The sequence below is a fragment of the Grammomys surdaster genome, unplaced genomic scaffold, assembly GCF_004785775.1.
Source record: "Grammomys surdaster isolate TR1022 unplaced genomic scaffold, NIH_TR_1.0 125849, whole genome shotgun sequence".
Taxonomy (NCBI): Eukaryota; Metazoa; Chordata; class Mammalia; order Rodentia; family Muridae; genus Grammomys; species Grammomys surdaster.
In genome coordinates this window covers 2,412,117-2,436,382 of record NW_021620675.1, presented here as the reverse complement: position 1 = coordinate 2,436,382, position 24,266 = coordinate 2,412,117, and the positions used below count along the sequence as shown (strand labels likewise).

General features: G+C 41.4%; 1 protein-coding gene and 1 pseudogene across 2 annotated transcripts in view; both read right to left on the bottom strand.

The window, feature by feature from the left end:
* Pip5k1a (phosphatidylinositol-4-phosphate 5-kinase type 1 alpha) overlaps positions 1 to 22,399 on the bottom strand; it is a 45,548-nt gene extending 23,149 nt beyond the window's left edge. The window contains exons 1-2 of one of the 2 annotated variants that reach the window (XM_028789608.1): positions 22,011 to 22,399; positions 1,818 to 1,855 (exon numbers count right to left, since the gene is read on the bottom strand). In XM_028789608.1, coding sequence (XP_028645441.1) covers positions 1,818 to 1,855; positions 22,011 to 22,086 — 114 coding nt within the window. In that variant the 5' untranslated portion in view covers positions 22,087 to 22,399. The remainder of the gene's footprint in view (positions 1 to 1,817; positions 1,856 to 22,010) is intronic. The other variant, XM_028789610.1, reaches the window with a different exon arrangement.
* LOC114640651 lies at positions 14,086 to 14,253 on the bottom strand (annotated as a pseudogene).
* Positions 22,400 to 24,266: the final 1,867 nt, after the last annotated feature.

Here is a 24,266-nt window from a genome sequence, read left to right as displayed (position 1 = left end):
ATCCATATGTGGTGGTACATTTTTAATCCCAGAACTCTGGAGGCAGAGGTGAGTCTGAGGCCAGCCTAGTCTAAATACTGACTAAGACAGCCAGGGCTATCTCAAAAAACCAAAAGTGAATATATGATATTATTATATCCAAGATAGCTCGGCATGAAGATCAGTGTTTGAACCCCATGTAAAAGCTTGGTAGATGTAGCATCCCACTGTAATTCCAGCACTTAGGAGGCAGAGATAAGATCCCCAAATCAAGTTGGCTAGCTTGACTAGCCCAATTACTGAATTTCCGGCTCAGCAACAGACTGCCTCAATATATAAGGCGGAGGATCATTCACACTACGTGTGCACGTAATGGAGACAGCTGACATCAACCTCCCATCTTTACACATGCAATGCTCCCACACATGCGCATACATCACATATACCATATACACTAAAAACAAAACAAAAAAGCCATGTGTGGCAGCACAGACCTTTAGTCCCAACACTCGAGAAGTAGAGGCAGGTGGATCACTAATAGTTCCAGGCCAGCCTGGAATTCCAGGACAGCCAGGTCCGTTACACAGAAAAACCATGTGTCAAAACAACAACAAAACAAAAACCTCACAAATTCCCTACCACAAACATAGATTTGTAGACAAGTGTAGTGGTACATATAATCCTTGTACTCCAGAAGCTGAGATAGGAAGATGAGTCTAAGGACAAATGGGAGGATACAGTAATGCCCCATCTCAAAGGAGCTGTGCAATTTCTAGTAGACCAGAAAGATGCACAAAGAGCAGTGTCTAGGCTAGGATGGAGCTCAGTGATACAGTGCTCACCTGACACACACCGGACCCTGAATCTGATCCCCAGCAACATCCCACCAACACCTACCCAATACACAAAGAATAGTTAAGGAAACAGGGTTGATTCTCACGTGAAATAGATCAAGATCAGGGGCAGCATGGTAAGTGATGGGCAAAGAAAAAACTGACATGTGAAAAAAACAGCAAAGCAACAACACTACAAAATGAAAACATAGGCTGGTGAAAAGTCTGCACCGAAAGGCAGTCAGAGATCCTGCAAAGGTCCCAGACGGTGATCCCAGGCGGCCAGGACGGTTAGAGACCATACACACTGATCTTAACAGACCCAGAAAGTGAAAAGTCTCAAACTTTTCTATACATCATGATTTATGCACTAAGTTCTGGAGTCTAGTCTATAGTTAACTGTATATTTTTTAACTACTGCTATGTTTAATATAAGAATATTATTCTTTTGAAGCAGTTGTACATATTTTTCTTTGAAAATGCCAAATAAATCTACCCCCCTCTCTCACACACACACCCTATCTACTTCTTAAGACATAAAGAGACAGCCATGTATAACCCACAGCCTGCATATGGCCCAAGATAACTTTGAATATAGGCCAGCACAAAACCATAACCTTACTTAAAATATCATGAGAGGGGCTGGAGAGATGGCTCAGTGGTTAAGAGCACTGACTGCACTTCCAGAGGTCCTGAGTTCAAATCCCAGCAACCACATGGTGGCTCACAACCATCTGTAATGAGATCTGATGCCCTCTTCTGGTGTGTCTGAAGACAGCTACAGTGTATTCATAAATAATAAATAAACAAATCTTAAAAAAAAAAATATCATGAGATATTTTGGCATTTTCTTTCTTTTTGTAACTCAATTACATGATTCTCAAGTATGACCTGTGTAGATGACAGCAACGGACTGTGATGTCAGAAGTTTGAACACATCTGGACAGATATTCTCCTATGTCAGAATTACACTTTTAGCAAGCAGTGAATCAATATGAAACTCACCTCAGATCCTGTAGCTCTCTTGATTCCAGATGCTGCTGCTTAAAAAGAAAAAGAAAAAAATGAAAAATCTTAAGCATATATAAACACAATCATAAAATCTCTACTGAACTCACTTTGTAAGGATCAAAGTTTACGTCAACCTAAACATGGTCATGAACTAATGGCACTAATACCAAATCCTTTTCTACAGCACTTAAAAAAAAAATCATTTAAAATAAAATTTACTTATTTATTGTGTTGTATGTGTGCACACCTCACTCATGTACGTACCTGTTTGCCACAGCCCTTGTGTGGAGGGCAACTGTGAAGAACTGATTTTTGCCTTTCATCTTTATTATTCATTCATTCATTCATTCATTCATTCATTCATCTCCTTTCTGTCTCTATGCTGCTTACTTCGTGGTTCCTGGTTCATGAGTCTTCTCTCAAGTCTCCTGTCTCCGCCCCCTTTCTTGCTGGCATTACAAAAGTGAGCCAGCCCATCCAGATATGTGCAAGCATATCTGAGCCAGCTCTGGCCAACAGCCCTTGTACAAGGGCCTTATGCACATTCCATTCTAATTCTAATCACCTTTCTAACTCATTTGGTCATATTCTCTTTTTGTAATTTCCTATTACACGTTTGGTTTATCTGTCATGTGTCATAGCATACATGTGGCAGTCAGGGCAACTTTGTGGAGTGAATTTTCTTCTTCCACCTTATGTGGATTCTGTAGATAAAGCTCAGGTTATTAAGCTTGTGCAATAAGTGCTTTATCCATCTCACCAGCCCAGTGTTAATATCTTTTCTGTTGTTATTTGTTTATTTGTTTTTAAGACAGGGTTTCTCTGTGTAATCCTGGCTGTCCTGGAAATCACTCTGTAGACCAGACTGGCCTTGAACTCAGAAATCCACCTGCTTCTGCCTCCTGAGTGCCAAGATTAAAGTCATGCACCACCATGACTGGCAACTATTTTGTTTGTTTATTTGTTTGTTTCATTTTTAAAGATTTTATTTATCCATTTAATGTATGAGTACACTGTTGCTGTCTTCAGGCACACCAGTAGAGGGCATCGGATCACATTACAGATGGTTGTGAGCTACCATGTGGTTGCTGGGAATTGAACTCAGGACCGCTGGAAGAGCAGTCAGTGCTCTTCACCACTGAGCCATCTCTCCAGCCCAGCAACTGTTAATATATTTAACTATCATAAAAAAAATCTCAGTGACAGCATGGCAGAAAGAAAAAGAACCCAAGAGATAAACAGATATCCAAGGAGCATATACCTTCAGTTCTAGCACTTCAGAGGCTGGGGCAGGAAGATTATCAAAGCATTGCTAGTTCAAGGTCCAAGTAGGCTACACAGTGAATATAGGCTCACACAAAATTTACCTCCACAGATAAAACCAGAAAACATCAGGCTGGGAGAGAATACTTGCTAGAATATATAAGATCTCTATTTGTCTCCTAGGACTTGGGGGTGGGAACATGCCTGGGGGACTGGCAGTACTCACTTGTAACTCCAGTACTTGGAAAATGGAGGCAAGGTCATATTAGGTTACAGAGTGAATTCAAGGAGAACTATGTGACACTGTCTTGTACAAATAATGGACTATTGTTGGTCAGAAATTTTTCCTAGCATTTGTTGAAAATATCTTCAATAGCTGTGCAGTGGTGGCATACACCTTTAATCCCAACAACTGAGAGAGGCAGGGGCAGGTGGAGGCAAAGGCAGGCAGGTTCCTGTTCAAGTCCAGCCTGGTCTACAAAGCAAGTTCTATAACAGCCAGGACTACACAGAGAAACCCTTCCTTGAAAAACAAAACAAACAAATATCTTCAGTATATATTATAATTCATGTTCATAATCCATATATTTCTTTATGGGTAGAGAAGCCATATACAAGTCAGGTGAGTTCTGACACTAAGATTAACTCTCCTGCTTAAAGGGAAATTCTTCTCCGGATTTTGGGACCATTCCTCCTCATCTAAGATAAACTCTGAAGTCTCTTTAATTAAATTTTCACACTATCACAGCTCATATTTGGAAAAGTACATGCTATCCCAGATGAGGATACATCATCTGATGGCATGTGCACTATATATAGGCTAACAGCTTGCCTATAAATGCTATAAAATAAGTCCTGGGCAGTCTATTGTCTTCACTGATTTAAAAAAACAAACTCAGCACTGGGCAGTGAAGCCAGGGCCTTGTGCATATTAACCAGATATTGACAGAGCTACACATCACAGGCTCAGATAAATGCTGAATTACTTCCACTTTCTTCCCTAAGGCATCAGCACACTACCTCTTTAACACTAACCCAACAATTTTAGAAAAACTATTTCTCCCCATGAACAACACACTTATAGCTGTATAATACTATTTTTAAGTTTATGATTTTAAGATAGAGACTCAGGGCAGGCTAGGTGACATATGTCTTTAGTCCTGGTACCCTGGAGGTAGAGGCAGGCAGATCTAGTGAGTTCAAGGCCAGCCTGGTCTACAAAATGAGTTCCAGGACAACCAAGGCTATACAGAGAATACCTGTCTTTAAAATAAGAGGGGAAGAGAAGGGGAGAGGGTAAAAGGGAGAGGGGAGAGGGGAGAGGGGGGAGGAGAGGGAGAGGGACAGGGAGAGGGAGACAGACAGACAGACAGACAGATACACACACACACACACACACACACACACACAGAGATAGGAAGACAGAGCCTCACATAGCCCAGGCTGGCCTCTAACTGCTGATCCAACACACAGTAAGGATAATTGTAACTACCTGTTCATCCTATCATCCTGCCTCCACTTCCTGAGTACTGACTGGGTCTACAAGTACATACTACAACACCTGTCTATTTGTATAAAGCTCTCAAAACTAACAAATAAAACTCACCTGGCTCTTATTAAAAAAAAACAGGGGCTATTTAAATTAAGATTTAAGAGATATTATTTACCTAACTACATTTACCTTACCTAAACTTGTTTAGATGCTGACTGGAAAAACAACAGAGATAGCAAATGAACAGTAGGTGAAAGTGCTTGCCACCTAAGTCTGATCCCAAGACACATACGGTGAAGAGGACACCTGTCAAGTTTTCCTTTGACCTCCATAAGTGTGTCATGGCAGAGAACACCCTGTCCCACAAAGACAGATGCATTAAGAATTTTTATATGTAGGTAGAAACCTTAAGAGGGCCGGGTGGTGGTGGCACACGCCTTTAATCCCCCTTGGGAGGCAGAGGCAGGCGGATTTCTGAGTTTGAGGACAGCCTGGTCTACAGAGTGAGTTCCAGGACAGCCAGGGCTACACAGAGACACCCTGTCTCGAAAAAACCAAAAAACAAAAAAACAAAAACAAAAACAAACAAACAAAAAAGAAACCTTAAAAGGGAAAATTTAAATATTAATTCTTTGGGTTTTTAATTCTTTGTTCTTTCACAGTACAGAAGAACAAATTCAAGTCTTCAGGGCTGGGAAGACTGCTTAGAGGGCACTTGCCAACGCCTAATGACCTGAATTTGTCTTCGTTTTGTTGTTTTTTTGTTTGCTTTTTTTTTTTTTTTCCTTTTTTGAGACAGGGTTTCTCTGTGTAGCCCTGGCTGTCTTGGAACTCACTCTGTAGACCAAGATGGCCTTGAACTCAGAAATCCGCCTGCCTCTGTCTCACAAGTGCTAGGATTAAAGGGATGCACCACCACTGCCTGGCCTGAATTTGCTCTCTGAAACCCCCATAAGAAAGAAATGACTCTTGTCTTGTGATCGATCCATATGTTCTGTAGCATATACCCTCACACAAATGCAGAGACAGTGAATGTTCTACCAGCGAACTGCATTTCTAGCCACAGTTATTGTTGTTTGTAGCTATAACAATGATACTGTGATTATGTTACAACCTTCCACCTCCCCCAAAAGACTACTTATCTCTAGAAATACTTTCTCCCCTCTTTTTGATTTTTGAGGCAGCGTCTTCTGAAGTCTACAATGGCCTCACTTGGTAGGCAAGGATGACCTTGACATCCTGATCTTCTCCTACCTACCTCCCACAAGGTGGAACTGCATTTTGCTCCACCACACCCAGGTCTGCATAAATATGTCAAGTGTTTGTCATTGAGATTGTAGGAGAACCGAACTTAAAATTTACATTCCAGGATAGAGAGGAGGGAGATTTGGGGGAGGGAAATGGAAAAGAGCAAAAGCAAGCCGCTAGTGGGAAGAAGTAAAAGTTAGGGAGGAAAGAGAGAAGGGAGGGAAAGGAAGAAAGAGGGAAGAAAGCTGTGGTACCACCATCCTGAGAAGCAAAGGCAGAGGTTCTAGTCTGTGTTACATAGGGGTTCTAAGGCAGCTAGGGAGCCCACTCACTACAAGAGAACACCAAAAGAGTTCACATACAACAAAGCTGGGCTTAGCCAGGCCATGCCTTTGATCCTAGCACGGTTAGGGGGAGGGGACAAGCAGATCTCTGTGAGTTCAAGAGCAGCCTGATCTACACAGGAAATTCAAAGACAGACAGACTTACACAGTGAGACCATATCTCAAAAAAAAGGGGTGGGAGTGTGGGAGGCAAGACTAAACAGAAAGACACAATCTCAAAAAAAAAAGAAACACCAATAACAAAAAAGTTGGGCCTGCCTGTACCCACCAGTAAGTTCCAGCACTTGGAAGGTTTCTGAAGCAGGAGGAATGCAGTGAATTCTAGGCCAGCTTAGGATACATAGTTCTAGGCCAGTGAAGGACTAAATAGCAAGACTTTCACATAAAAATAGAGTCCAGCTTGGTGGCTTATGTCTTTGATTTTAGCATTCAGCAGGCAGAACCAGGTGGATTTCTGTGAGCTCAAGGCCAGCCTGGTCTACATAGAGAGATTCAGAACAAACAGGGTCACATAGAGGAATCCTATCTCAAAAACTAAAGAAATGAAATAACATAAAAAAGGACTTAATCCCATAACTCACTCTGTAGACCAGGTTGGCCTTGAACTCAGAGATCTGCTTGCCTCTGTCTCCCAAGCGCTGGGATTAAAGGCATGGGCCACCATGGTCTGGGTTAATATTTTATTTAAAAAAAAATCATTCAGAAAAGGCCTCTTACTCTGACACTATCAATTATCATTGTGAATTACTAAAACTACACGTTTGGGTTTTTGTTGTCTTGTTTTTTAAGTCAAGATCTTACTTTGTAGCTCAGCTCCACCTATAACTCACCTTTGCTCAGGCTGGTCTTGAACTTAAGCCAATTTTTCTACCTTGCCCTCCTAAGCACTGGGATTAAAGGTATAAGACACCATGCTCAGGTATAGTCATACACTTTATATCCCCATCTACAGAATGGGGGGAAAGTCAAGAGAAATAAGTACAACATAAATGAAAAGGGGAAAAAAGAGCTAAATTAAAAAAAAAAAAAAGCTGGGACCAATTTACTAAAACAAACCTGAGAAGGGGTACATGTCCATGCTAAGACAAGACAGCACTGTCCTGAAAAAGAACCAGGCACTAGACTACAATTGTTACGGGAAGCTGGCTGGGCTGCTAGTTACTGCAAGGAGCTCATGCATCTTCAGCACAGGCACACATCAGATCTACCTCTCTTACGGTGGACCCCACAGCACAGAAAGCTGAAACCTAGTAAGGGAAAACATAATGTTATCACTTACTTCTGGAGTCTATTTGCTAACAGTAGACTAAACATATTCACGTTAATTAATAAAACTCCTAAGGACAGATGGTGCGCAGTTTCCAGCACCACACGGTGAAATCTTCCTACCCAAAAGATGTAGTTCTAGCACGTAATTTCCAGTAGTTGCCACACAGTGGTCTGGCATGTCTTTAATCTCAGCATTTAGGAGGCAAACACAGGTGAAATTCTGAGTTCAAGGCTAGCCTGGTCTACAGAGTGAGTTCTGGAATAACCAGGGCTTCACAGAGAAACGCTATTCTCTCAATACAAAACAACAAAAATCCCAGCAGTTACAAAACTTTTACTCCAAATCATTTAACTCTCCTGTGGATGTCAACTGGAAGAATTTTTCACATCTAAAGCTTTTCCTCATATAGGCTTCTATACAGGGTACACATACAAAGATATGCACTGCAGTAACGTACATAGTAAGTATAAATGTACAGGTACTGCTTGGGGAAGATCATGGTAAAGAAGGATCAAAACTCAGGGTACTTTAAAATGGAATGCTAAATAACTATCATTTTATATAAAATAAGCATTATTTTTAAATGCATGCTTATAGATGGCTTACACAGCAAATCATAATACAAATTTTTAAAATTTTCAGATAGTCTTTCAGTCCAGTCTTAGCCTTGAACTTGAGAACATTATGCCTCAGCTTTTCAAAACATGGGATTACAGATGTGACCCACTACATCCAGCCCCACGGTAAATAATTGAATAGAAAAGAGGTTGTTTTTAAAAAATGTGTAAGGGCTAAAGAGATGGCTCTTTCAGGAGCCCTGGGTTTGATTCCCAGCACACATAGGGAAGCTCATAACTGTCTGCAACTCCAGTCCCATGAGATTGGCAACCTCATTTGGCCTCTGTAGGCATTGTACACATGTGACACACAGACATGCATGCAGGCAAAAGACCCATATACATAAGAATAAAATGGAAAAAAAAGCACAATATAATAGGAATTATAAATTTACATACATACACACACACACACACACACACACACACACACATATATACATATATGGTCCTCATGCTGGTAGCAGGTTGACTTGATTATTTTCTGTTTTTCCTAAAGCACAGATAAACCTTTTATAAGCCGCATAGTTTTTAATTATTTTTAAATCTTTTAAAATTTATTTACCTTTATTTTATGTGCACTGATGTTTTGTTTGCATGTACGTCTATGTGAAAGTATCAGATTTTAGCTTTATAGTTACAAGCTGCCACGTGGATACTGGGATTTGAACCCAGGGCCTGAGCAGTAAGTGCCCTTAACTGCTGAGCCATCTTTCCAGCCCCACATTTTTGTTTTTTAAAGATTGATTTTTGTTGTTGTTCCTGTTGATTTTTTGAGACAGGGTTTCTCTGTGTAGCCCTGGCTATCCTGGAACTCCCTCTGGCCTCAAATTCAGAGATTCACCTGACTGCCTCCAAAATGTTGGGATTAAAAGTGAGTAGTGGCCAGGTGGTGGTGGCGCACGCCTTTAATCCCAGCACTTGGGAGGCAGAGGCAGGTGGATTTCTGAGTTTGAGGCCAGCCTGGTCTACAGAGTGAGTTCCAGGACAGCCCGGGCTATACAGAGAGACCCTGTCTTGAAAAACCAAAAACCAAATAAAAAAAATAAAAATAAATAAATAAATAAAATAAAAGTGGGTAGTGTACACCACTATCACCCAGTTTAAGACTGATTTATTTTTATTTTATATATATGGGTGTTTTGACGGCATGTATGTTTGTATATCATGTGCATGCCTTCTGCCCACGGAGGTCAGATGAAGGTACTGAATTTCTAAAACTAGAATTACAGACAGTTATGGACCCCCATGTGGGTGCTGGGAATTGAACCTGAGTCCTCTGGAAAAACAGCCAGTTCTCTTAACTGCTGAGCCATCTCTTTAGCACAAGAAGTATAATCTGTATATTGCAAATTAAAGAGACACAGAAAGCTTCTGGGTCATTCTCTTTTTTTATAACCTTTAGTTTTCAGTATTCCAGTGCTTAACAACCACTCAACAAACTACTACCAACCACCCAAACACACATCAATGTAAGTTCGTAACAAAATCACTGCTTTATGCTACAAAAATAAGTTAGAAGGATAAAAAGTGAGAAGAAACGCTTAGAGGACCAGTTAATAAGGGTGCTTGCCAGCCTGAGCTCAATCCTGAAGACTGACACAGTGGAGAAGAGAAATGACTTCCTACACATTATTCTTTGACACTCTCCCCATACACACACAAGAGAGAAAAGTATAAAAAAAATTAATAATATGTAGGACAAGGTTGGAGAAATGGCTAATCCAGTTCCAGGAGATCTGATTCCTCAGGCATCTGAGGGTACCTGCATTCATATGAATGCCCACACACTGACACATACACATATAATTTAAAATAAGTAAGAATCTTTATGGGGCTGGAGAAATAGCTTAGTTATTAGGAACTAAATATTCTTCCAGAGAACCAGGGTTCACTTCCCAGTACCCACAACTCACAACTCAGCTCACAACTGTCTATAACTCCAGGGGACATGACACCCTCACACAGACATATATGCAGGCAAAACACCAATACATATGAAACAAAAATAATTTTTAAAAAATCTTTAGGAGGAGGAGAAGCAACAGTAGTAGCAGCTGCCACTGCCACCGAGAAAACAATGTAAAAATAAGTGCCATCTCCATATATCACCTTATCTTTCTTAAGAACATTTACTTTGGGATACCCTATCATCTTAAACCTATGTAAGTATAGAGACTCTTCTTTGAGAATGGGAACCATGGGGGTTGGAAGAAAACTCCAAAGGTAAAAACTCATGCTGTTTTTGTGTACAGGCCTGATAACCTGAGTCCAACCCCTAGAACCCACCCACATAAAAAGTCAGGTAAGTAAGGAGGCTAAAAGCAACTCCCAAGGTTGTTCCCTGACGTCCACATGCACCATAAGGCAAGTACACACACTCATACATACATACATACATACATACATACACAAAATAAATACTTAAAAAAAAAGACAACCCTATCTTTCAAACTATTAATAGTCTCTTATAATGTTGATATTCCATATTTGTTTATCTCATGGATATTACAATTTGAGAACTGTCTTTAAAAACAAAACCAGGTTCTGGCAGAGTGTTAGCTAGAAACAAAAGTATCAGGAGTTAAAATCAGCTTTGGCTATCCAGCATACTCACGGCCAGCATTATTTCCCATACCAAAAACCCAAACCAGATATGGTTTTAAGTTATAAAAATAAGCTGAGAATGACTGTTACTAAAATGACTTCAGAACAACTAAAGGAGCCATATCAAATACAAAGTACAAACAACTAATTCTCGGTCCATATCCCTACCTTTGCAGTTTTTTTGACCAAGATCTGTTTAGATAGCTCAGTCTGGCCTCAAAACTCCTCCTGCCTCTGCCTTCCAAGTGGTAGGATTACAATCATTTACACCCCACAATATAATTCTGTCTCCTTTGCTATCTCTCTTAGATTTATTTATTTTAAATTTATATATGTATGGTTGTTTTGCTTATCTGTATGTCGATGCACCATGTATATGTCCTGCATCTGTGAAAGCTAGAAGAGAGTTTCAGATGCCCTGGAACTAGAATTACAGGCAGTTGTGACCTACTATTATGGGTGCTAGAAATTGAACACAGATTTTCTGGAAGAGCAGCCAGTACTTTTAACTGTTGAGCCACCTTTCCTGCCCCCTTTAAACACAAACCAAAAACAAAAACAGGGTCTTATTTTATCCTGGTGGTTTGGAAATCACTATGTACCACAATCTAGTTTGTTGTTGTTTTTAACATATGTGAGTACACTGTTGCTCTCTTTAGAGGGCATCCAATCTCATTACAGATGGTTGTCAATTACCCACTGTATGGTTGCTGGGAATTGAAATCAGAACCTCTGGAAGAGCAGTCAGTGCTCTTAACTGTTGAGCCATCTCTCCAGTCCCCCAATTTGGTTTTGAACACACAGTGGTCCTCTTACCTCAGTCTCTCAAGCTGCTAAGATTACAGGTATGCACCACCACACCTAACCGTTTAAAAAAATATCTGAGCAACTCTGTACCAGTTAGGGAAGCATTACAGTTTGGTCCTTTGCAGCACCCTATCTTATGTTTATAAAGGAAAAAGATACAGGAAAGGACTGGTTTCCAGTTACTCTGCAAAACACCATTGTTAGGCCGGGCGGTGGTGGCGCACGCCTTTAATCCCAGCACTTGGGAGGCAGAGGCAGGCGGATTTCTGAGTTCGAGGCCAGCCTGATCTACAGAATGAGTTCCAGGACAGCCAGGGCTATACAGAGAAACCCTGTCTCGAAAAAAACAAAACAAAAAAAAAAACAAAAAAAAAAACAAACCACCATTGTTAACTCTCTGCAAATCTGCTTGGTAATGCCAGACAATTTGAAACTAAAATTTCAAATTAAGGCCGGGTGGTGGTGGCGCACACCTTTAATCCCAGCACTTGGGAGGCAGAGGCAGGCGGATCTCTGAGTTCGAGAGTTCGAGGCTAGCCTGGTCTACAGAGTGAGTTCCAGGACAGCCAGGGCTACACAGAGAAACCCTGTCTCGAAAAAACAAAAACAAAAAAACAAAAAAACAACAAAAAAAAATTCAAATTAAAAATAATCAGAAAACCTTCTTTTTTAAAGAAAAAAAAAAAAAAAAAGGAGGGTGGGTAGAGGGACAACAGATGGTCCAGCAGTTAACAGGACTGACTGGCTGCTTTTATAGAGGACTCAGCCACCCATGTGGTGAGCTCACAAATACACCTATAATAGTAAAAATAAAAGTACACTGAAAAAAGAAAATGTCAAAAAGAAACAGAAAAATTATCTATCAACATAATTCTGAGAAATTTGAGTTCAGTTCCCAGCATGCACAACAGGGGGCTCACAGCAGCCTGTAAGACAAACTCTAAGGGATCCAGTGCCCTTTTCTTGCCTCGTCAGACACTGGCACGCAAATAGCATTCACTGACATTATACACACAGACACACATAAATTTAATAAAAGCAAATCCTCAAAAATAAGGACAATTTAAACGAAGATATGTTCAGACAGTAAAGAACTCTGAAGTGAGTTGGGTTCCCCCTAGTATGTGGAACAAACAGCTTTGGCCTCAATATAAAAGCCTCTCCCAACTTTTTCAGAGAAGAAGCATTTCCTTTGGAGATGAGATGACATCATTCTCCAGACAAGAAACCAAAGACACTGTGTGACTGACTTCAGTGTCTGAAGTACACATATAATTTGTGGATGCTAGAGGCTAGCCGGACATGCATTCCTCTGACTAATTTTGCCTGAACAGGTCATAGACAAGGTATCACAAAGACTCAACCCAGTGCTTACCAATACTACAACTTAAATGGTTCACAAAGTAAAAATGCTCTTAGGAACTAGTTTGGTAAGACTGAAAGCCAAAGATTAAAAAACAAAAATCCAGCAAAATCAAAAGCTAAACTCTCTACAACAAAACAAACAACAACAATAAAAAAAAAAAGCTAGTTTGTTTGCTGAACTATTTCCAGAGCACCTCACTGCTCTTCTAATTTGGAATACTGAAAATCATTCTAACTATGCTCCTTCAGGTGGGAGGCGCAGTATGTTCTCCAAACAAAAATACTCAACAATGTGAGCATGCTAAGATGTACTGTGAAGCACACAGTTCTAAATGACAATGTGAAAAAGAAGACAGAAAAAGAATGACACCGCCCAGGGCTGGTAGCACAGGCCAGTAACTGAGTACTCAGAAAACTAAGACAAGAGGATCTGGAGCTCAAAGCCAGAAAAGGCTACAAAGGAAGCCTGTGTTTCAAGAGGTTAAATAGTAATAATTAAAACACAACTACCAGGCATGGCGGTGCATACCTTCAAGTCTCAGCACTTGGGAGGCAGAGGCAGGTAGATCTCCAAGTTTGAGGACAGCCAGGGCTACAGAGCGAGTTCTAGGACAGCCAGGGCTATAAACAGAAACTACCACCACCCTCCAAACAAAGAAACAAAACACTCATCAAAACTTACAACTGGACAGGCATAGTATACATTTTTAATTCTTGTACCCAAGAAGTAGCAGCCAGGGGACTATGGGTTCAAGGTCTGCCTTAGTTACAAAGTGAATCTGAGGCCAGCTTGTACATATCAGACTCTGTCTCAAAAGAAGGGGGAAAAAAAACTGGACCACAACTACCTTATTGGCAGTAACTGAATCAAAGCAATTAAAACCAAGCCACACTGCAAAGGAAAGCTCAATTTTGTTTTTCAGAAGGTATCAATTTCTTTCTCTGAGAATGTCATAAAAGTCAAGGAAGGGTCTAAAAGTAAAAGCTCAAAGCTAGTTTGAACTGGGACAGCTGGATGGCTCACCACCAAGCCCAGTGACTTTAAGTTCAACCCCAGGACTCTCGTGGTGGACAGAGAGGACCAGCTCCTCTACAAGTTGTCATCTTCTTTTGTTAAATCTAGTCAATGGTTTTATTGTCTGTTATACGCTTAATAGGAAAGGTGTAGAAAACAGGTCAGGGTTGTACAAAAAAGGCTACGTTCCTACATATTCTATTTACACAGTTGTGAGGATGCCCCCCCCCCACTTCAGGCACAGTAGCTGCACTTGTCCGAAACTTCTTTGCAGATGTAGCCCTGGGAGCACTTCGCACAGCCCACGGGGCAGCAGGAGCAGCAGCTTTTCTTGCAGGAGGTGTATCTGCATGCTTTGCATTTGCAGGATCCATCTGAGGCACAGGAGCAGGGAGAGACCATGGCGAGTGGAGGCAGCAGTTGAAGAGCGATGAGAGACAGATGTGAGAGTTCTAGGAGGAGCGTGATCACAAGTTGTCTTCTGACCTCCGTATATGTGTACCCTGGCATGCCCCACTACCACACACACACAAAATAAATGTAAAAAAAATGTTTCAGTTTGATCTACCAGTCTTGTCACCTAAGAGCCAACATATTGCCAGGAATACCAAGGAATGAGCCACAGGTTTACTAAGATCCTTTAATACCACTCAGCCTCTCCAGTACACCCTTGTCCTAGTACGTCTGTCTAAACCTCAGCTACCTAATTTAGGAAATGAGAAGGTGCAATTAAAATAATTATTTCCTTCTAATGTACCTTTTAACCTCCAGTACCACAAGGGCAAATTTCACTGTATCCCTTGATACCAATATTTTGCACAAAAACCTAAGGTTTTCTTTTCTTTCTTTCTTTCTTTCTTTCTTTCTTTCTTTCTTTCTTTCTTTCTTTCTTTCTTTTTTTGTTTATCAAGACAGGGTTTCTCTGTGTAGCCCTGGCTGTCCTGGAACTCACTCTGTAGACCAGGCTGGCCTCAAACTCAGAAATGCACCTGCCTCTGCCTCTCAAGTGCTGGGATCAAAGGTGTGCACCACCACTGCCCGGCCCTTTTCTTTCTTCCTCCTTTCTTTTGTGTAGAGTCTCTCTTGCTCTACAGTCCTAGTAGGCATGGAACTATGTAGACCAGACAGGTCTCAAAGCTTGTGGCAATACTCCTGCTTCTACCTGAGTCCTGGGAATCCTATGAATTCAGGCATATGCTATCATACTCCACCCTGGTTCTAGCTATTTGGATTAATATAAAAGTACTCTTGGGTTGAAATATCACTCAGTTGTAGAGTTTGATTAGCTTATGCTTACACTCGATCCTGGGCACTTGGAGGAAAGAGATGTACATGAACAAAATACATGTGTATTTCAGAAAAAACAAAATAAAACGGAACAAATAAACAAATAAACAAAACTGTAGCTTTTATGACAGCAAAACAAGCATCAATTCCCTGAACAGCACTTCCCTCCACAGGCAAAATACAAATATAGGCAGCTGCTTATGGAGCTTTCTCCACACCACCTGTCTTGAGTCAGAATTGAAAATACCTGCCTTTTCCTTCCTTTCCCCCCAACCTCAACATATACTGGTCCAAAGCTGAGTTAATACTTTCTTGAAACACTGGACTTTCTCCATTTTTCTGACCTCCATGCCTAACTTCAAAGGCTTGACTTTGTGAGCTCAATAGTTACTGGCTGTTTTTCCAGAGGACAGTTCAGTTCCTGGCACCAGCACTGATTGTTCATTATCACCCATAACTTCTGCTCCAAGAGTCTTATGCTGCCTTCTGACCTCTACAGGCACCTGTACACATGTGGCAAACCCTGACACAGGCACACAAATAGAACTTTGACTCTCTCCATTCCCTCTAGCAGATACTACAACTTTCAGCTTGCCTGACCTGTTGTTTTCCCTCAAACTCTAACAAAATAGTCCCTGAACTTAAAATAAATTAATTTTTTTTACATGTTCTTGTCAGTGAGAACTTGTACTTCAGCAAGTTTGTTTACCTAAACAGTGCTGATACTCTCTAATTAATTATATATTCTAAGCCGAGCGGTGGTGGTGCACACCTTTAATCCCAGCACTTGGGAGGCAGAGGCAGGCGGATTTCTGAGTTCGAGGCCAGCCTGGTCTATAGAGTGAGTTCCAGGACAGCCAGGACTACACAGAGAAACCCTGTCTCGAAAAACCACAAAAAAAAAAAATATATATACACACACACACACACACACATACACAGAACTCCCCTTGGATACTTTATCCAAATACCATCTCTGAGACACAATGTTGGGAGCTTAGTTTGGAATATAAAAGAGATTCCCTCCTCTGCTATGGAAAAGACTGTACTTTTTATCCTCTACTGCTACCCCCATAAAAAGCAGTCACACTAAGAAAGACAGAAAAAGGAACTTGTAATTTTAATCTTTCTTTTGTTTTTCTTAGACAGGGTCTCATGTTACCCAGGTTGGTCTTGAACTCCTGATCCTCCTCCTCCTCCTCCTCTCACTGTCAAAAATTCTAGGATTACAGGCCTATACCTCACACCTGGTCTTGCTGCCTTCATTTATTCATTTTTGCACTTTAAACGCACCGTGTGTGTGTGTGTGTGTGTGTGTGTGCGTGTGCGTGTGTGTGTGTGTACATGTGTACACGCACATGCACCCTTGTTATCTTCTTCATGCCATACAAGGTAAAGATATTCAGAAATTCCAAGACATTTGAAGGCAGAGGCAGACCCATTACTTACTAGAAGTAAGCCCTGGTCTATATAGCAAGTTCCAAACCATCAATGGCTACACAGTGAGACTCTGTGTAAGGGAAAAAAGAAACAAATTAGACCAGAAAAAGGTTGAACTTCAAAGGATAAAATAACACTAGGCACAGTGGCATTCAGCTCAGAAGGCTGAAGCAGGTAGATTATAAATAAAGAGACCAACCTGGGTAACACAGGAAGACTCTATCTCAAAAGGAAAAAAAAAAAAAAAAAAAAAGCCAGAGTTGGATGCTCACTCCTGTATCTCAGCTCCATGAAGGCTAAAACAGAAGCATCACATCAAGTTCACAGACCTTAATGAAATCCTGGCTCATAAAAAAGCAACCAAGCAAGCAAAAAAGACACACTCTCCTCCGTACCCAGCTCTGGTTCTCTTGTTATCACTGTTCATACTATAGGCCACAGTCTCCATTATATTATCAAAGAAAAACAAGCTAATAAAATATTTAATAGCTTTCAGGTAGCACATATTTCAGCAAAGGTATTAATCAGAAGAGTTAGTATCAACCCCGGAGTCCACAGAGAGCAACAAGTAAAACATACTATTTTGACAAAGCTAACTTTTAAGTATACATACCAACTAATCTCAGATACTAGACACTTATAAAATAAACTATAATTATACATGACACTGGGTTTAAACAGTCACAGCAGAAATAAATATTTCAAAAACAATGACAGTATGAAAAGCCAAGTATGGTATGTATCTGTGCATCAGTTACTACGGTAGTCTAAGGCAAAAAGACTGAAGTCTTAGGAGTTCAGGAGCAGCTCAGTAAGACCTGATGTTTTTTGTTGTGGTATAGAAAGTGGTAGGGGGAGTAGGCTGGCAGGATGGGTCAGTGGATAAAGGCGTTTGCCACCAATTAATACAGGAAGTCTGAGGACCCACATGATGGAAGGAGAAAAACCAATGCTGTAAGTTGTCCTCTAGCTTCCACTTACAGGATATACATACACAGGTGTACATTCATACACTCTCAAAGGTTTTTTTAAGTATAAGTTTAAAAACAGAAGGAGAGTCAAGAGTTGGTAGCACATACCTCTAATCCCAGCACTCAAGAGGCAGAGACAGGCAGATCTCTAAGTTCAAGACCAGCATGGTCCACAGAGTGAGTTCCAGGACAGCCAGGGATACAGAGAGAAACCCTGTTTTGAAAAAGAAAAAAACAGAAGGAGGAAGAAAATCTGATGAACCACCTGTGGTAGCACATGATGGTTAAAAAAAAAAAAAACAAAACAAAGCAAACAAGAAACCTGGAGAACGGGGCTGGAGAGATGGCTCAGTGGTTAAGAGCACTGACTGCTCTTTCAGAGGTCCTGAGTTCAAATCCCAGCAACCACATGGTAGCTTACAACCATCTGTAATGAGGTTCGATGCCCTCTTCTGGTGTGTCTGAAGACAGCTACAGTATATTCATATATAATAAATAAATAAATCTTAAAAAAAAAAAAAAAACAAAAAAACCTGGAGAACCCCAAGTGTGAGACCAGACAATACAGAGCTACACAGCAAACCTCTCAAAAAACATAGGTTTCCTGCAGTGGTAGCACACATCTTTAATCTCAACATTTGGAAGACAGAGGCAGGCAGATTTCTGAGTTTGAGGCCAGCCTGGTCTACAGAGTGAGTTCCAGGACAGCCAGGGCTATACAGAGAAACCCTGCCTCAAAAACAAATAAACAACAACAAAAAGGAACAACAAAAAAACAGCTAGTTAGGTAGACGGTCAGTACAGGAGCTGGAAGGTTATTCCCAAATCATTTGTGGTTCTGATACAACCCAATAGACGAGGAGGAACTATTTCAAACTGTTCTTGTGAGAAGCAGAAGCAACTAGAGTGCAAGTTCATCTAAGGTTTCAAGTGCTTTTCCTTTGGGGACTCAAATGTGATTTTAATCACACAGTTCTTATTTCAGGGAAGCAGTACACATCTTGGCATTTGACTCCCTTTCTAATCTTTGCTCTAATTTCAAATCAAGACTCCAAACAGCTGGGTGTGATAACATACACTTTTGGTCCTAGCACTTAGGAGACAGTAGGTGGACCTCTGAGTTCCAGAATAGCAGAATAGTCTACACAGAGATACTTCTAGGTCAACCAAGACAGCATTGTCAGACCCTGCCTCAAAACAACAACAAACATACACTCAAAAACAAAAACTCTTGGCTCTCATTTCCAGTAAAAACTCAACTTAGTGACTTGAATTCCAAGTTACAGATTGATTGTCAAGAACTGGAAGCCAGGGTCTCTGAACCCTAAACAAATGGTCACTATCAACATGACCTCATCGGACCTGATTTTATTAGGTGGTGTCACTGTCCAAATAATGAAGATGAAAAAATAACAAAGGAAAAACTACATTTTCTTTATACAGCAAACAGCAGAGCCCAGGTGTCAAACTACATCACCTTTTATTAACTATCAACGCATAAGAACAAGCACATGAACAAGCACAAACCTCTGTAAGATAACTCATTTATACTGCCTCCTCCAGATTCAAACAAAGTATCTACTCTAATGGAAAATATCACTTAGGAGCTTATGGTTTAGATGGATCATAATGGCACATGCCTTTAATCCTAGCACTATTGAAGCAGAGGCAGGGGATCTCTGAGTTCAAGACCAACTTGATCTACAGAGTGAGCTCCAGAACAGCCAAGGCTACAAGAGAAACCCCGTCTCCTTTTGAATTTATGGTTTCCCCAGTATGGTGAGGCACATCTGTAATCCCAGCACTTGAGAGGCAGAGGCAGGAGGATCTCATGAGTTTGAGGCCAGCCTGCTCTATACAGTAAGTTCCAGAACAGCCAGAACTCCATTAAGAGACTCTGTCTCAAAACAAAAACAAAACAAAAATGTTAAAAGTAATCTAAGCAAGGCATGGTGGAACAAGCCTATAATTCTAGCACTTACAAGATACAGAAAGCTAAGAGTTCAAGGTCATCTGCTATATGGAGAATTTGAAGCATGCTTTTGATACCAGCACTCGGGAAGTAGAAGCAGGTAGATCTCTGTGAGTTGGAGGCCAGCCTGACCTACAGAGTGAGTTCCAAGATAGCCAAGGATGCGTAATGAGACCCTGTCTCAAAATAAAAACAAAAAGCACGTTTGCTCTTCTTTTCTAGAGGATCTTTGTCAGGTGGCTGACACTATATGGAACTCCAATTCTAGGGGATGCAAAGCCTCTCTTCTGGCCTCTAAACATAGAGAGATACAGAGAGCTAAAAATTGTTGTTTTTGAGACAGGATCTCTTCCTGTATTCCTGGCTATCCTGGAGCTTGTAACATAGACTAGGGTGGCCTCAAACTCAGAGACCTTCCTACCTCTGCCATCCATATGCTGAGATTAAAGGCATATGTCACCATGGTAGGCTCTAATAAAAAAAAAAAAAAACTTTTTTAAAAAGGAGGGGAAAAAAAAGAATCTAACTTGTTTTCTAGCAGAGATATCACCTGACATGATAGGTGAAGGCTTGCTTGAATAACACTCACAAGAATGACTGGAGGCCAGGCACCATGGAGAACACCTTTAGCCTCAACACTCAGTAGGCAGACAGATTTCTGAGTTCCAGGCCAGCTTGGTTTTCAAATCAAGTTCTAGGACAGTCAGGGCTACACAAAGAAACCCTTGGGGTGGAGAGTGGGGGGGGGGGGGGAGGGTGCTTGGCTAATATTAGAAGATTTCAAGTAAGAAGACACTGCATTAAAAAAAAAAGAAAAAAGAAGAAAAAGAAAAAAGTCACCTGTGTAGTAGGGATGGATCAGCTGGCAAGTGTCTGCTGTCTAGGCCTGATGACCAGAGTTCAATAACCAGAGCTCTCATAAAGGTGGGAGGGAGAGAACCAGCCTCTGACACACATACACTCATACTCATTATACCCTCATACAATAATAATTAAATAGGTAAAATTAAAAAAAAAAAACCCTGTCACTTTTATAAACATTATCCTTTTTCACATTTAGAAAGAAACAAGGGTTGTTATGGCTCTCTAATGCTTTTAAAGGAAAGACAAAAGTCACCTCCCCAAGAAACTAAAAATAGAAGCACATAAATTAAAATTGCAGCTTATGAAGAAGATATCTATGACTATGTTTAAGGGGAAACTCAAGCCAACTCAAAATGGCAAGGACAAAAATCACAGAAAAGGAAACCAACTGAAGAAATGCATCTCATACCCAGCAGCTTCTGAGGCAACAGTTACTGAAGAGGACCAGACATTCTTCTGGAACAGCCTCTGACTCACCCCCATGCACATTTTCCCTCCTACAGACAATCTGTGGCCTTTCTTTGGGGGCCTTTCCAGTTCTCAATCTCCATTAATCTCTAACCACTCTGACCTCTCTATATTGCCAGTTCCTTACGATTTCTTCATACATCATCCTAGGCATTCCTCCAGACCCTAAACTATTATGCAACGTTCCCCCATAGCTCTTAAGAGTCGCACACACCCCTCCCCATCTTTATGAAGCCTAACCACAGGCCTAACCCAGGCTCTTCTACAATTCAAGGCTCCATTTCATTTATCCTCTCTCTTTTAGGGTCTTTTGACCTTGACCTCCCCCTTCATCTTTTAGATGTTTCCAATGTTTCCCTCCGTGCTGGCTGTAGTACACTCCTGTAATCCCAGGCCTAGGGCCAGTCAGGAAGACATAAGAAGTGCCTGTCTCAAAATAAAAAACAACAAAACTCCCCATTCCTTTCCATAGTTGTACAGTCTAAAGATAGGAATCACCCAAAGAGTTAATTTGAGGAAGTATATGTGCGCTGCTGCTGACAAGAGATGAAGAAGAGGAATGACGCATTGGGGGGAGTCTGAGGGGAAAGCCACTCCGGGAACTTACTCCCAGTAAAATTCACAATTCCCATGACTCTTCAATACTTTTAAGTTCCATAATCCCCTCAACATTTTGATCTATTAATTTCACAATCACCTTGGCCTCTACCTTACACCAAGAAATTCCCCTCTATCTACCAATACTCCATTTACGTTATTTTTGTCTTATTGAGCCCAAATCCTGATGCATGCTGGACAAGACCTCCACTACTGAGCTGTATCCTCAGCCTCCAGTGACTCTAGTTTCTCCACTCCTGTTTTTGTCGTTTCTCTTAACCCCCAATCTTCAATCTCCATCCTTCCTCCTCAAAGTTCTCAAAGCAGTAGCCTCTAAGACACTATGTGAGTTTTCGTCGGCTTCCTTTTTCTCAGTAACATCCATCCTTTCCCCCCCAGACTCCTCTAGTAATAGAACTGTCTACTACTTCAAAGTCCGGTCCTGTCCTCCCTTAGGGGAAACCCCTCGGACATCCTCAGCGACAGGTCCCTTCCCAGGACTCTCTCGTTCCCATCTCACGGCCCTCCCCAGCCGGCTGTCCGCGCCCCACCCGACTCACCTGCGGTACCGGCAGGGACCCCGGAATCAAGAGGTGAAAACCCGGCCGCGGCTGGCCCTGAGGAGGCGGACGCCATCTTGGCAGCCCCCTCCCCCTCAGCGGCTTCACTCCCTTTCAGTCCGGCTTTTCCTTTTCTCGGAATAGAATCTTCCCCACGTCTCTTCACAGAACCCGCGTTCGGCGGGTTTCTCACAGGCGTTGTTCGGGCTCCAGGACAAGCTCAGGACCGCACCACTTGCCCGGCATAGGGGAGAACTCCAGTTTCGCACCTTCCTAGCAACTTGAACTGCTCTCCGCGAAAGCTACCTTCTCTCACTAGACAAGAACACTCAAGCCGGGCCCCAGGGGTCCAGCGTCTCGGATAGAACAAACCTAAAGGAAAACCCAGGCACCTGAGGCCCCCCAAAAAGCGAATGCCCCCCTCCCTCTCCTCCCCAGCCACTGCCTGTTTATCCCCAACTCCACCGCTCCGGTCAGGGTGGGCGGCCAAGGAAACCCCAGCATTGCGCATGCGCCCCACCTTCTCGGTGCTCCGTCTCTCTAGCCTTACAGAAAAGAGAAGCCAATCCGGAGGCGACTCTGGATCACGTGACAGACATGCGTCACACCTCAAGGAATCCACGGGAGGAAGACCGTGTGCCTACGGTGGCTCGGTAGATCAATATAGATTCGTATCTTTGATCGTGTTGCTACGAATTCTAGTTGAGACTCAGCTGGACCGGGAAGGACTGAGCGCCTCAAATGACAGTCCTGGAAAGAACTCGGATCGCAGCTCTTGTGTCAAGTCTGAAATGCTAAGCACTTGTGCACTACAAAACTTCACAATCATCAAGAATTCTTCCAGCCTTTACTGTTTAAGATGCGGGCTTGTGGGATCTTCCTTCTAAAGACATAAAAATAGATCTGTTTTGTTTGCTTCAAACAGTGCTAGATACAGTGACAGAGTTCATCAAATGTAAATATTTGATAAATAAAGCAATGAGGATTTGTCAACAATATAAGAAAAAAAGTAAGAAAAATACATAAAAACAAAATTTAATAGACCAGTCAAAAAGACTACAGAATTCAATCAGACTGTATCAAATAACCTTCCCCCATCCAAAGTACTCCTTAGCGTTCACTTGCTAATTATCTATGCTCCAAAGGGCATAGAAATACAGACGGATAATATTCTAGCCTAGTTGTCATATGAACTCTGCCCAGTTTTTACAAAGAACCTTGGGATCTGTGAGCATTATGGGAACCCAGGAAAGCCCTTTCTGAACAAGAGCTTCTGAAAAGCAAAGACTGTTTGCTACAGTTGTATGTCTGCCTCCTGTCACATTTTTGTAAATGTGATCACTCAGTGTAAAGGTAATCACTCAGTAATTATTTGTGAAATGAATAAATAAAAACAATCTCCAGCTTATTGGTCCTAAGGTGACCTGGACACCTATCCAGATGTTCCTCCAAAGGGAACCCAGGACCAGAATATCCATCAAATATCTTCTGTTCATTAATCTCAGATTTCTTCCTCTTCTAGGAAGACCTAAAATATTTGTTTCATTACTGCCATCTGCTGGATTCTTTGTGCTCCCTTGGGTACTGAAGAGTGACAAACTTATTTTATAGAATTAGCATTCCTAATTCAACAGCATTTTGACTAGGTAACACTGAAGTATTGTATGTTGTGCTGTACCTGAAACCTTCGTCTTGGTGACTATTACTGGAGTCAGACAGTGCTATTCACTCACAGGTGAAGTTGTCTCACACAGGTACTTCATAAATACTATCGAATAAATTGTCTATATTTCCAGAAATGGCCGGGGGCCTTTTAAGATGACTCATTGGATAAAGGCACCAAGCTATCTACTATGCCTGAGTCCCTAAGATGGGATAAGAGAATTGATCCATTCAAGTTTTCCTCTGCCCTCCTTGTGCACGATTACACAAACACTTAAGTGTAAACTCAATTGATTCTATTTCCTAAGGTGCTCTAAAAATCAACTGAGGTAGACATTAAAGCTATTTCTGAGTCTGAAATTGTAAGTAGGCAAAAAAGACCTGAATGACTAAGGCAATTAAAAACAGAATTTTCTCCCTATAATTTGTAGTTCAGCTCTGAAAGAAAAAAAAACTATTTTACAGCTTCTTAGGGGCCTTTGTATCCACATCAGGTACTAGGAAATGATAACTGTTACACCTTGTGTTATCTATTTATGTGTGTGTCTCCCTCAAAAGACTATACTTTTTAGAGCAAAGATGGTGGGTTTTTCA